At 42.1% G+C, this 15484-nt stretch overlaps 1 protein-coding gene across 1 annotated transcript; it reads right to left on the minus strand.

The window, feature by feature from the left end:
* Positions 1-2169: 2169 nt before the first annotated feature.
* Positions 2170-14718, minus strand: LOC137257842 (SH3 and PX domain-containing protein 2B-like). Its single transcript, XM_067795320.1, has 3 exons — positions 13903-14718; positions 4338-4435; positions 2170-3746 (listed from the first exon to the last, which is right to left on the minus strand). Exons 1-3 carry the CDS (start codon positions 14162-14164, stop codon positions 3612-3614), a joined length of 495 nt encoding a protein of 164 aa, XP_067651421.1. The 5' UTR covers positions 14165-14718; the 3' UTR covers positions 2170-3611.
* Positions 14719-15484: the final 766 nt, after the last annotated feature.

A 15484-nucleotide genomic window follows, 5' to 3' on the forward strand; every position in this document is an offset into this window, starting at 1 on the left:
TAACATAGACCTAAGGTAGTCTTAGTGCTAAGGTGGCCTAAACGCCCATACCTTAACATAGCCTTAAAGTAGTCCTAATGCCAAGGTTGTTTTGTACAACAACACCCAGGAAGTACAAGTGTTTGGTCATTGGCGATGGTATCTGCAAAGTGTTTGTTATCTACAAGATTCATGCCCTTAAGTGTCCATTATAAATGTATGTGAAGAGCTGGAAATGTACAGGCTGCGGTAGATAAGTAGATGTACGAGGGGTGATCATTAAAGATTTCCCCTGACCCACTTGCAGTGAACGAAACTTGGTATTAGTCCTTTTCTATACAGCAGCCACTAAGAGTTCTACACTTCTCCCATCGTTTTATGCAGCAACTATCATCATGGTGTGCCTGGCAAACGGTAAAACGGTGATCTTCCAAAATGGCAGTCCCACTTGACGGACAGTGTCTTCATCAATAGCTGAATGAGGTCGACTAGGAATAAGAACACTTTCCACATATTTCCGAAACTGACAATGCCAATGTTTAACTACGTCACACGATGGGGCATCCTCCCATAAGTTGCTTTCACTTCATCAACGGTCTCATTTGGTGTGCGACCTTTCAAGTACAAAAACAATCATTGCTCGGTACTCACTCGTCCCCATTGTCACACCTTACTTCAATATAACGCTTGTCAAAGAAATAGCTTTCATAGTTCACTGCTGAGCATTACCACATGACCCACAGACACATGTGTCATTACTCACATGAAGTTCCAGTCTCATGTGAAAACCAGAAGTGGGTCTGGGGGAAATCTTTAATGAACGCCCCTCTAAATAGCAGACAGTGAACTAAAATTTACAGTGTACGCTATTACCAATATCTGATTTACGTACATTGGTCCTGCAAATATACACTCAGTATCAAACAGTAACCATGGGCGTCCTGGAATATGTAACACAGGGAAATCACAAGCCAGATTCAGTACGTGGTGGTGCTCATTCAGGCCGTCGTACCAAGCCTAACGTGTCATTACTGAGCTAATCCGTGCATTTCACATTCCAGCTTAATTGTTTCTACTGGACTGTAGTTGGTTAGTCATTTAGTACACAGTAAGAATGACCTACACACTGACACAGGCAAATGCAACTTTGATAGTCATGATTTACCCAAACACCGGTCTTTGATTTCGCTCACTACTGTTAAATATTTTGGAAAACTTACAGTTCGGTTTCATATTTAGTTTCATGCGTTGGTACAAGGATATAAAGTGTGCGCTGGTCGACTTAGATGTAAAATTATCATTCACCGTAAATAGGGTGACGTGCATCCTTTTTCATAATACTGTCATAGCGAGCGTGTTACAAATAACAGTTTCAACTACTTACTTCATAGATATGTTACTGAAAATAAACATTGTAAAAGCTGCCGATTTTACTGTAAACTGATGTAATAGTTTAGCTGATGACAGAGTATGTAGGTACACCATTCTTTCATTGACGTACTCGCAGATGCTCGGCATGCAGCTAATACCCTACAGCTATACATGTGTGACGGTCAGCTTTTGTCATCTTATACATGTATATGAATATACACTAGAACGTCTACATCTTGGTGTTCGTGTTATTTATTACCTGTGAATGGCAGGATGACGCCTGTTGTGTTTGACTGCACCTCGCTGTCTGTCATAACGTGTGTGGGCTGCACCCGCTGTTGTTGAACGGAAGGTTAGTGCGGAGGTTAAGGCGTTCGATCACCACGCTGAAACTCGAGGTCGATTCCCTTTCAGGTGCAAAAATGTATAACATAATGCTGGCAGGGGAGCAATGAAGATTCGAGAGAAGGGAGGTAATTCAAGTTGTTTTGAGTTTTCCATCTCATCACTTCGGCGTTCTTAAACGTTAACAGAATTCCCATTTTGGACAATTAAATACTAGTATCTATTCACTATCTTATCTAGATTATCTTTAAAGTGGGTTTTTCTCCAAATGATCAGATCCATTAGTGACCAGTCTTTCGTCTTTTGCAACAGGGGCGGTGGAACAGTCTAATGGTTAAAGCGTTCCCTCTTACGTCACGCCGAAGGCCCAATGATCGATAACACGAGTTACTACCACGTTAGGTCACAATGACCAAACCAGTCGTGTGTGAAGTACTTCCGCATGTTCTTCTGTTCGAGAAAATGAAAACAAACTCACAGTGGAACTTTATTCCGCCTCACATCATTGTTCCCACAATCCATGCATATCCAACACAGGTGCTTGAACAGTCTCAACTCTCAACATAGTTGTATCGCGAATTCGACCGTTTCGAGATGTAATACAGCTCTAAGTACCAAGGTTGTCACATCTCAAAGCATACTTTCAGAATACCCCGGGATCTCATCGCCGTTTTCTCTCCTTGGTCCATTCTCCGCCAAATAATAATAACAATAAAAAAGAACAGATTTGGTGGCTAGAATACTGTATCAGCAGTGTAATCTTGTGATGAAATATTCCCACTTCGAAATCCACTACAGTATGACTATTGCCGATGCTTTGTCCACTACACCACCAGTACATCCAACGAAATCATGGTACAGTTAGACCATAATAAATATTTATTTAATTTTTTTTGCCAAACTCACTACCAAATATTCCCGCTTGACGTAATTCCGTTCTCCTAAACTACTCCCACAAACAGGAAACGTATTGCATGTTACTTCCTTTTAAAAAATGTGTATCATTGTGTACTTATTCCTGCAAAATATCCATAGTTCGAGTGAATCACATCCTTTATCATTTAACACGACAATATGTTGTGATTGGTTCGTTTAAAAATCTGATTAATTAAAAATACAACTTTTTCGATAAGATTAATTCAAGTAGAATCTCCTCATCTCATTGCTTTTGATATCATATCTCACGCTGTGACTGTTGACAGTACACAAAATCTATCATCAGCGCCCGTTGTGTCGGATGATCGACTTTCGCATTGCTGTAGTTTACTGTTTAAAGCCACACTCGGCAGTTTTACAGCTACATGGCGTGTACGGATTGTGGCGGTAGTTATTATATAATTTATAAAGGTTGGTCATCTGCATAACGGAACATGGATGCTAAAGGCTCAATTTCGGATCGTTAAATACGCAGAAGTGGCATCGAGTTTATTATATTGTCAAACTGTTGATCGGGTGGCAAGAGCAAGGTTTAATCAGTGGAAATCAGCATTCCCAGACGCTGACGTCTAGCATGCTTGTTGTGTCAAACAGTTTGATCTTGTATTGAAATCTCTGTATCACTGGGAACAGCTGACATATTCACATAGGTAGCAGGTATGGCAGGTTTCTGTTAACCTGTTTGATCGCACGTTCAGAACAATTCCCAGTTAGGGCTCACAGAAGAAATGCCAAGTAAAGGATGCTTTTTGAGTCATCCCGTTTGATCGTATGTTCAAATCAATGTCTTTTCATTGGAAACAACCGACAAAATTCACAGAAACAGATAGCAAAGGATTCCTATTGTGTCGTCCAGTTTGATGGTGTGTTCAAATCAATGTCCCACCACCATCGGTGACAACGTTCAGATCAGAATAATTATCAATGAGAAGCGGACATATGGCGAGTGTGGTTTGTGTGCGCCATGGTCTGCGTGGAGATCAGCTTGGTCCGAGTTCTGTCTGACTGTGATCTCTACCGTTAGGGACCTCGAAGGGCTTGTCTTCCTTTGGGCAAGGAACGGGATCAGTTGGTCTCTGCTCGAAAAAGTCGATGACTACAGTTTCGGACGCCATCTGAAACTCATCATAACTATCTTTATCACACAACAGCTACTTCCGCCATAATTATGACTAGCAACAAAGGATGTGAAATGAGTAAGTATCAAAAACGACGACAACACGACTGAGTGTAACAAGGTCCATAAATTTAGAGCTATGCGGTGGGGGTTTCTAATTAATCGAGTTCAGACCAGACAATCCAGAGACCAAAAGCATGAGCATCGATCTACGGACATCGGATACAATGGCATGTGTCAAGTATAGCACGAGCAAGTATACGGTGTCTAAACGTGGCTACTTGGGCCAGAATACCGGGTTCTTCTCCTACTGGTGTATCCAAGGGATGGTGGTGGTGGGTCAAAATTCCAGGTGCGCCTATGTTGCCGATTGCCCATACTTTATCCAAGGTACTATATACCCATTATGTTATGATAAATACCCTGGAACTAATATCACAAAATGCCATTCCTTGAAGAGGAAACGGTTATTGGATTGAGCGGTTGTTTTCCGGTCCACGGTTTTCATATCACAATGGATCTATACACATTTCCACGAACGGATGAGGGTAAATAATCATGACGTTGTACAACAAACACATCAAGTTACCTCTGGACTGGCTTTGAGCAATTCTTTCACAAAGTTATGTAGCTCCAACTCCCGAGACTCCGCCAGGCCCCGCGTATATCGCCTGTACCATCGTTTACCTGGTAAATACATGAAGAAAACACACTGAGTTCACAAGAGTAATATAAACAGTCAGCTAATTTCAAACACACTGTGCGGCTATTGGCTCAGTAGGGCAATGATCTCCTGACATCCCACAGACCTTAAACTGCATGAAGCATTACGAAATATTTACCTTCCCAATTGTGCAACCTTTAAAGCCAAGGACGTCCCTGTACATTATGTCCTGTGCCTGTTCGAGATATTCGTTGTACTAGGTCAAGAATATTTCAAGATTCGTAAATTGGCATTACGGGATGTGTGTACCAAGCTGAAATAGGTTCACCGTAAATGACTGCCACCACCAGGTTAACCAGTATGTTATATTACCTGTTTGTTATAAGTTGCATCCTGTTCCCTTCAATAGTTTCATGATGCTATATATAGCCACCAAATCACACCACTCTCTTGAGGGAGTAAGTCGTTACAAGGTTCGATATTAAAAAAAATAAGGTCGCGACCTCCATTGCAAAAAGAAAATTAGTCGGTGCGTGGGTCCAAAGTATTTAACAAGACAGACTGTAAACAAACTGCGTTTGATAGTACACTTGAATATGTAAACATGTGATGACGCACACATGTTCGTTCACCATTGTATTATATCTGTAGGAATACATATACCATTCTGCATGGTTCCTTAAAACAAAAACGCTTGGCGCACAAGGGTCGATAGAGATGCATATTATAATTTTATGAATAATGAACTCACAAACAGACACCCTCTGAATGTGTTACTGTTGGCTTGGTGTGAATTTACCTTAATGGGGAGTTTTTCCTATTTTAAGCGTGTATACAATGGGCATATTGAAATCAGTCGTGAAATGAAGATAGTGTTTCGTTAAGGCGTTGGTTTCATCCAAGGTACCAACATTAGACAGTGAGTGACAAACTGACAAACGACACAGAAATAAATTTCGTTTCAATTTAACGGAAAGAAAATTTTCTACAACTGCAAAACCAGTTACATTTAGCGTTTGATCATAAATGCCACTGTCAATCCGCTGTGTAAATTAGATATACTCGTATATAGTATGTCTCAGATATATTTTCTCAGGGCCCTAATCGGGCATCACACAGCTAAATGGCTTAAGACATTAACATATACCTAGCAGAACAGAAATGACATCACTAAGATGGATAAGGATCAGCTGGTCGTGGGTTCGAATCCCAGTTTCGCCCTTATGTGGATTCTGGATTTGTGGACGCCATACATCAGTGCACCTCATACGTTGATCAACGTCAACAGCTCAAATCATTTTACAGCACTGAATCGTACACGATACAAGTGAAATACTGATACAAGCGATCTGAATCATTCCCTCATTCCAGCCATACTGTTCAGTGTTTACACCCGTAGATGAGAAGAAACTCAACGCTGTGTGTCCCCGTCTCACTTGGGTTCGTTTGTGTTCCTGAAAATGTCAAAAACATTCCATGCGGTGGCTTCGTACTAAAGGTCACTGACATACCTAGCTTGCCCCGGGGAAAGGAAACTGGGGCAATTCCGAGGGTAGGGATACAGCAATAGTCGAAATAGCATTGCTATGAGACCGTTCACTTTTGAACCCAATTATCAGTATACCAGGCACTATATGAAATATATACATATAGAGAAAAATGTTTTCGTACTTTGTTTATGCATGGGAGAGAGTGTATATTCCAAATAGGCCTATGCACCAGAACACAACGATAACAGCCAGCCTTTTAAACATACATCCAGATAAACCCACCAGTATTTGCAACATTGTAAACAATCCGATCATTTGAGGATCAAACAAAGTCTGAAACATCGTGAGTGCATGGGTAGCGCTTTCCGAGACATTTTAATACCTGAACTTTACTTCCAAGCCCAGTAAATGAACGAACAATATGGCCAGGATTCTATTAATTCTTCGTTCTTCTCTTATCACAGAATTGAAGCAGCTTAGTCTATCAGCTTAGACCGTAGTTAATGGTCGTTAAGGAGAGGTATCCTCGCGAAGGAGGTCAGACTCCAGCAATTCATGCCCCAGCTCGCGGAATCCAGTAAACAATAATGCCGAGATAAAAGATGAAACAGCATGGTTCTCGGGCCAAATGGCAAATATCAAGATGGCGATCGAGGTTACAGTTGTCTCCCCTGGGTGCTCTAGCTTTCGCCGTTTCATCGCTGTGCAAAGAGTGACTAGACGCTAGTTATTAGTGATATGAACCAAGCTTGATTTCAAGAATAGAAGATCGTGACTGGATTCAATAAACAACAGCTGCAAGAACGGACAAAGAATCATTTGGGGGTGCGCGGTGCTTGTCTTCGTAATATTAAGTCGTGTGTTATATTTCACAATGACAAACTTGTCACATAAAACAAATATCATTATTTCGCACTGCTGTCCGAAATGAACACATTTTGCATAAAGAACAGAACAAACAATAATTATAAAATATAAAAAAAGACCCAGAGATTTTCTTCATTTTCCTGAAGCTTCGAAATAATAGACTTAACACGTATTCTAGACTCGCATGGGCTGTAATGAGTATAATTATTTCAGGGTCTGCATGACAGACTGCAATAAAACATATATGCAAAATTAACCTATGTGTGTAGTTATCTGAAGTGTTACACTAGTATATCCTGTGTATTGGGTTTCTTGAAAGTTGAAGTTGAAATACAGGAAACAAGTGAGGCCGTCTCGCGTGTTTCATTTTTTAGATCCATGCATAAATAATTAATACTAGGAAAAACTCTCAGCAAGGCTATAGGACAAAAAGGAATTATTTCTACTTTCCAAAAAATGTCCTTTCATGTCGAGCAATATTTCAGTAGCTCCAGCCTCTGGTGTTTTCATATCACAACTTTTAAGGTACAATCGAGCGTGCTCTTTTTACCAAGATTTCAAAGAGCTTCACGCTACTGTAGAGGAGTTGTTAGATCAAGGTTACAGCATTCAAGGACCCAGTAAAGCCTTCCAAAAGTCTAAGATAGGCATTTGGAGGACACTTCTCAAATTAGTCCGATGCTATTTCTAGTGACGTGTACCGTTCTTTTCCGAACTGTTTCCGGTGTACATGAGCTGACTGGCCTGTGCATGTGTTTATGACGGGTGCCACCAGTAGGGCAGGATAGGCTGCCCTCTTCGCGAACGCCATCGTCGCTGTTTGATAGTGATTCGTAAACGCATGTTCTGTCGTCGTATATCCGTCATACACGCGGAATATTGCTAAGTGCGGCGTTATTCGTGCAAATAGACACGTAGTCTAAAATAGTCGGAATTGTGCAATCGACTAAATGTGGAAAGATATTTGTCTTTAATTCACACGAATGAGTAGAACTTTCTTTAGATAACCCTGCTTACTTTGTGTTTCTGGGGTACCGGTATCTGGGTATCAGTTCATGTGCTGCTTCAAGTGTATAACTGCGCATCTGCCCTCAACAGTAATATACGTGTCCTATTATCAACGATGTATGTAGCACCTTGTTAATGCATCATTCACGGCATGGACTAGAGGCCATACATGTGTGGTGCCTGCACTCGATCAGTAAATAAACCTATTAAAGTAATGGTTCGCACTTGACGAAGATACACTGGGTACTATGTTGAGTGCAGTTATTCAGTTGATAGACAAACAAATCAAAATAAATTGGATCGAGTTATAAATACGCAAGACGGCACCTTATTTTGAGCTCTGCCGATGCCAGACCAATCTCACTGTGATGTTGCCTCAAGGAGTCGCATAATCTCACTCTCTTATTCATTTGTGACATGGAACGTGCACAACAATGTGTTGTGGGACAAGCCAACTCAGTTCCTCCACAATACTGTTTGTTGTGGTTAGATACATCGTACGACATAACTCACTCGCATTCCGTCCAGCCGTCGACAGTGTTATAGTTAAATATAACGTACAAGCTAACTGCCTCACTCACTCCGGCCATGGTCACAAGTACAACTGTGAGGTGTAGTTCTATATATCGTACAAAACACCTCGCCCCAACAGACGAATACAGGCCATGTAAATACAGTAACAATGGCTGTCACACTACTGTGCACGGCATGTATCTACATCGCATGAAACAAACATGCAGTCACCCATGTATTGTGTTTATCATAGTAAGGCTGTCTACCTATAGCCGATACTGGGGTCAGTGTTATGTCAACCTGTCAACACGTGGCACATTGAGTCACAGCCAGCTGTCAAATATGACTACTGAGGTGATAAACGGGGCCAAAGGCGTTATCCCATGTCGGGTCAAAGGTGATGGTCAACGTCCATATCATGGACCAGTGTCATGTCCTCCAGCCGTGAGGACAAATATGGAGCTGAAAGACGTGGAGCCCAAGTCCTGCATAATCAAGTGTCCAATGTGTTATGTCATAATTCCACAGTTACAGTTGCTATGGACGTTTTGTTTCCGTTTGACGTCACGACCTCAGTTTATCTAATAAACTATATTTCCTCTTGCTCGTACGGTACTGTCTATCACAATGAAAATGGGGCAAAATACACTGTAAAGACAAAGTCGAGGAAGACATGGAGTCCACAGTGAGGACATGAAACTACAGAGTGGACCCGAACCCACAGTGTCGACATGAAAGCATACTGTGGGCAGGAGACCACAGTGTCAACATGAGATCTCGGTGCAGACATAAGGCAGCAATACTCCCGCCATACTGCAGTGTGAAACTACAGTGGTGACAAGAAACCAGTGTCGACATGAGACAACAGTGTCGACATGAGACCATGGTGTCGACATGAAACCACAGTGTTGACAAGAAACCACAGTGTCGTCATGAAACCACAGTGTCGACACGAGACAACAGTGTCGACATGAGACCACAGTGTCGACATGAAACCACAGTGTCGTCATGAAACCTCAATGTTGACAAGAAACCACAGCGTCGTCAAGAAACCACAGTGTCGTCACAGTGTCGACATGAAACCACATTGTACACATCACACGACAGTGTAGATACGAAGCCGCAGTGTCGATATGAAACCACAATGTTGACAAGAAACCACAGCGTCGTCAAGAAACCACAGTGTCGTCACAGTGTCGACATGAAACCACACTGTACACATCACACGACAGTGTAGATACGAAGCCGCAGTGTCGACACGAAACCACAATGTTGACAAGAAACCACAGCGTCGTCAAGAAACCACAGTGTCGTCACAGTGCGTCACAGTGTCGACATGAAACCACACTGTACACATCACACGACAGTGTAGATACGAAGCCGCAGCGTCGATACGAAACTATAGTGTCAAAGTTACAAAGTTAAAGGATGTCTGTTGTTGAGAACAATCTTAACAAAAACTCATAAAACTGACAAATCAGACTACGCTTGTAGATGTGTTGAAGTACATTTTCAGAAAGGCACGAACTATGACTCCGAAACACGCAAATGATCACAAACGAAACAAAGCCCGAGTCACGACTCAAAGTACAGGTGAATACAGGAAAACAATTCTTCATGGGAAAGTGTGACTTCCAGGTACCACCTAACAGACTGGCGTTATTTTCCTTGACCGAGCACATCAACATATACTGCCCACATGTAACCCTACGTGCTTGCAGCGTTACAAGATTCATCCCCTCCGTCAAGACATATACACACTATAGGTGTTTCGTAAAAGTCACTGATGTACTACAAGTGATTGTTACTCCACGTGCAACATTCTGTAGAACGGCTGTAGAAAGTGCTGGAATTCTATTCTGAGAATGTCATATATACAACGTGACCTGTTCTTTGTGTCCTTGATCACTGCGTCAGAAAACTTCTTTGGGGCCATTCGGAAGTTGGAGTACTAAGTACTGTAAGATGTCGGCTCTGTCAATAGCTTGATAATGGCGTTAGAACCAACACCTAAACGTCGCTTAAAATGTAATTAAGAAGCTGCTCTTCATCTATTTATCATATCTTTACTCAGGGCATTGGACCTTAATGTTTCATGGAATGATACTAGCCATGCGATAGACGTATGCATGATGCAATACAAATATCTTAGACAGCCGTGTGTATAATTCACACATGTACTCGTATATCTACATGTTTCAAACAGTTATTTACGTGACTTGATAAAACTGAAGATGTATGTTTCTCCTCCAAGTGAATGAGTGAGTGAGTTTAGTTATACGACGCTTTTGACAATATTACGGAGGAGGACACCAGAAATGGGCTTCACACATTGTACCCATGTGGGAAATCGAACCCGGGTCAGCGGATTGACGAGCGAACGGTTTAGCCACTAGACTACCCCACCTCCCCACTGGACCCTCCACGTTAGAGTGCACGATTCAGCGTGCTGTTCCAACAATCAGGTGATGGGAGCCTCCTAGCAGACGCCCACAAAATCAGATACGGTGCAAAATGCTCTGACCTAAATATTTTTTACGCTTTCTTTTGAGGATGAACTGATATTTACTTGCCAAACCTGATACTCCAAGTGGGTATATTTTGAAAGTGGTTCAAGTGAGGCCGGAGATTCATGTACTCCGTTTCATACACTGTCTAGCCTCGCTAAGCATTGCGTCAAGGGCCGAGGTAACTCTGGGATGATGTCCGGATATCTACTTGTCAGAATCGACTCGTGCCAGAACAAACACAATCAAATGCAGAAGAAACTACCATTGAAACTTTGGCTTAAGATTGTCGGTTACGAGTATGGAGTAATTATTAGCAATCTCAATGAGCATGCATCGTGTACATGTGTTAAGTGTGTCGAGACTAGAGACTAGGAGGGTGTGGTTAAACGGATAAAATTACATAAGGGATGTTATTGTCACGTTCAAGTTGCTATCCGGAATTTCTACACTCTCGAGCAAAAGAAAGTAGTCCTCCGAGTCAGATTGTGGATGAAAATGAAACAGTGTTTTGAGTGAGTTGGGTTGAGTTTATGCCGCTTTTAGCAATGTTCCACCAACATTGGATCGGGATCACCAGAAATGGGCTGCACGAACCCTGGTTTCCGGTGTGACCAACGAACGCTTTAAGCACTTGGCTACCCCGCCCCCCAGTGACCCAAACAAGTCTGGATTACTCGACGGAGATGTATGTCATACAGGTATTTTAGCTGTGTTGTGGACACTTATTTCTAAGTGTATACATGCTTTTGTGGGGCAATTTAAGTCTTCACCTGTCGTTGGCAATAGCGTGTTGCATCTTAGGAGAGGCGGTAAGGTTGCCTTGTCCGCCCATCACGCCCAAGACACGGGTTCTACTCCTCACATCATGGGTACTATGTGTGAAGCCCATTTCTGGACTTGGTCACAATTACTTAATTGTGAAATATGCTCTGGAATATCTTCAAAATATATTAGGGACTGTTTAACTCAAGAAAGTACAAAATAAGCATCTCTGTTACAGAGACACTGTTAGTGTAGAGGGAGAGAACTTTCAGCTATATTTCACCTATTCATGTAAATGTGTCATTCGGTGCGAGAATATCCAGTGGTCGGCAGCATGAGCACCGACCCCGTGACACACAAACAGTGAGGTACGAGGTAAGAAGGGCATCACCATGTGGATCAGAGCTAGTTGCTCCCATATCTTTACTGGGGTATGTCCTTGGCAGAAGCATGTCTCCACAAATCTATCTCTATGTGCATTCAACTTTATTTAGGCAAGCTGTTTTGGAAATGTTGTCTCACACTGTATGATGATCCTTCAGTCTTAGATTATCGAAACAAATTATTCTAAAATCATGACGACAGCCTAATTCTGACATGGGGCCACCGGTCTCCTTATCGCAAAAAATGAATGTGAGAACATGACATGGAGGCTGACATCTTATGAGAATTCGCACTCTGCTAAATAGACACATAACAGAAATCAAATACAGCCAAATCTACAAGCTAAATCTAAACTGTCATATTTTCGATCCGTTATAAATCTAAAAAAACAGACAGAACTCGCTGATGTGAGTCTCAATTGTTCAAATGCCCAACACGCATACCTAAACATAATATATGAATAGTAAACATAACACCTTTCACTACAATACGCTCACACAAGTGATCACTGAAAGCGATCACTTTTCGCACGATCTAAACCCGCTTGGAATAAAATAATGTCAACAAAGAAAAAGCTCATGACCTCATGTTGTTTTCCAGCTCATTCTCCAGGTCATGTTTATACCTGGGGCCACACGGTTGTTAGACTCCAGATAGCTATCTATACACACATGCTTATTCAATATGAATGACTTTGCCGTCTGTGTCATGTACAGAAGAGGGAATCAGCCTGTTTGCTTTCACTGACATAGTTTAGTGTATGTTGCAAAGGCGACACGGTTTGGTGGTTCCAGTTCTCTAACACCTACCACATACATACCCGTAAATACTTATAGCTGAACAGCAATTTGCTCTCTGGGCGTGGGTTGGCCTAGATAGGACTCATAATCAACTTTGCCATCGCATAAAGCAACATTTCATGATCAAATCACTGAATGAGCAGGCACTGACGTCACGGACAGCAGCAGTATGACAGCCGTATCTCCAGATACACAAAAGTTTAACACATTGTACGACTGGAAAATTGAACTGGGGTTTCACCGTGACGGAGAATCGCTTTACTTCAGAGCTACCCAACGGCCCTTCTGCCTAAGGGTAGGCAGTGAGCAATGTTTATAGATTTAACGATACTTGCATATTTTCTATCGAAATGTAGATGTGTTATCTGTGAAGATGTCGATAGATAAAATTTTAAATAAATCATTAAAATTATTTCTATCTATGATAATTGTTAAAAATTATTATTTAAATTTTAAATAGGGATAAATATTCATTTTCACACAAATCCGTCTTCAAAGTATCATTGTATACATACGTCTTAAACGTAGATCATACATTCAGTCTCTCCTATGTACTTCAGTGCTCATAAGCATACCGGGGGCATATTTAAACAAGTACGGTAACTAATAACGGGGTGCTTTAACTAGAACCAAGATATATTTCACGGACATTAAAGTTAACGGAGAATGTCCCACGTGACTGAAACTTTCTACACCGAGGCGGGGTAGTTGCCACGTCGCTGTTTCAACACAGAGTTTACTGTTTGACCTCGTCAGAACAACCGGCACTGGTTGGAAACCGGTCCAGGTCACGCATTCACCGCATCTCGGAAACCATTAGAACCAAGATACTCATTAATATACATGTATTTGCTTATATAGCGACATGATGTGTTGTACACGGCTACAAGCCATGACGTAATCTCTACGTGTAACACTCAGCTGAATGTTTATATTCGGACCACCTTAAACAAACACGACAAATGAATCAACCCTGTGCAACACGTAAGCATCACCTCCATCAAAACATTGACAGACTGCATACCAAAACATACGTACCAGTTATATTAAAAGGCAACTTTGTGAATTTATGAATCAGTAACTGTATGCAATGTGTAGATCTCATCCGTTTGTTACTGAAAGTTCCTAAAGTGATAATCGGCAGGTCTACTGTTACCTTCTAGTCGTGGAAGAGGTACAGCGTCGTCGTCAGGTGTGTCCTTTGATCGAAACTGTGACACTAGGAGTTTATAGAACCTGAGGAAGTCTTTGTAAGTTCTTTTGATGTAAGAAGTCCTTCCATCCGACCAGAACACCTCAACCACGAACACATATTCCACACTCAATCGTCCCATTTTCTTCTCGGCAAATCCTGTGACAGCAGCGAAAGCTACAAATAAATTAGCGCATGTGAGCGAGTCCCACACACTCGAAGCCATTCTCAACCCTTCTAAGCCGGCTGAGAAATTTACAAACTTTCACTGCTTTGTCGACTTCATTGCGAGGAGGGAAATAATTACACCGTTTTACGCTCTCCGTCCGCCATGTTGGACGAGCAGACGACAGCTAGCTCTCTTCACATCTCAATACAGCGAGATCTGTTATCGGGTTCGGCTATCAAGGCAGTCCACAGTGGGCCGTAAACAACACCAACCACCGATACTTTCAAATTATGGCCCGTTATTAAGATACTGTCATTGAAATCATCAGCCGCGCAGCTGGGTGATTTTCTTTTGTGCGCGCACTGTGGAAACCGATCATCCATTAAAACAAAAGAAGGAACTAAACACAATCATCCCAAGATTGTTGAAAACTTCTGAGTTGAGTGTTATCGTCTGCACACCATGGGCTGCGCTGCGCCCATTGCTACTGTATACGTGGATAAAATAAACAGCATCTGTAACAACATACACAACGAATCTGCCGAAACCGCTGAAGCAGAGGTCTCGGAATGATCGCGCCTGGCTGCATGACCGACAGGCTCAGATAGAACACTTCTCACACTTCCATAAAGAGATCATATTTCTAGACCACAGCAGATTGGCTAGGGCTTCCAGTACATCGGTTTTCTTCATTTATCGTGTAACTTATGGCGAAACAGTCCCTTCATCGTCTCAATTTACGCTTCCGATTCCAATTATTTCACAACCATTATCTTCAAAAAGCCCCATCGCTATCATCCGGTGGCCTGATGGATATAAATCTGGGCGAAATTAACGGTCTGAAAAGGTAGCGGCAATGGTTTATTTCCCTAAAGAGAACGGTACCTGAGTTTACAATTAACACCTGCATGGCGAAGACAGATAACTATGTCTACATGCTGGGTCGTTCACAGGTGGTTTGAAGGTAGAAAACATTCCTTGAACTGTAGCACGCAGTAGAAGTGGTGAGTGGGGAATTAGGCCGCAGTTACCAATATTTCAGGCATAATCGAATGCACAAGTGGGGAATCGAAACAGGATCTTTGGCGTTCACGAACATGTAAGCTTATCCACGTTTAGTAATACTTCAGGCACTTAACATCAATCGACGGAAGGTTGTGAACAATTAACCCCGAACTCAGCCGTTGTGTCGAACCAACGCTATAACCACTGAGCCAACCTCTGTCACCTTCTCCGATGCCGACAGACCGTTCGTAACTGATGACTAGGTGCGGGTGATGATGATTTCTATGGAATAACATGTACAATGTGAACCATTCGTGTCTGGACCAGGTTTACCAGGCGTGAATGATATGAGCAATTCCCAGCGTCTTCGGG

The sequence above is a fragment of the Haliotis asinina genome, chromosome 12 (genome assembly GCF_037392515.1).
Source record: "Haliotis asinina isolate JCU_RB_2024 chromosome 12, JCU_Hal_asi_v2, whole genome shotgun sequence".
NCBI lineage: Eukaryota > Metazoa > Mollusca > Gastropoda > Lepetellida > Haliotidae > Haliotis > Haliotis asinina.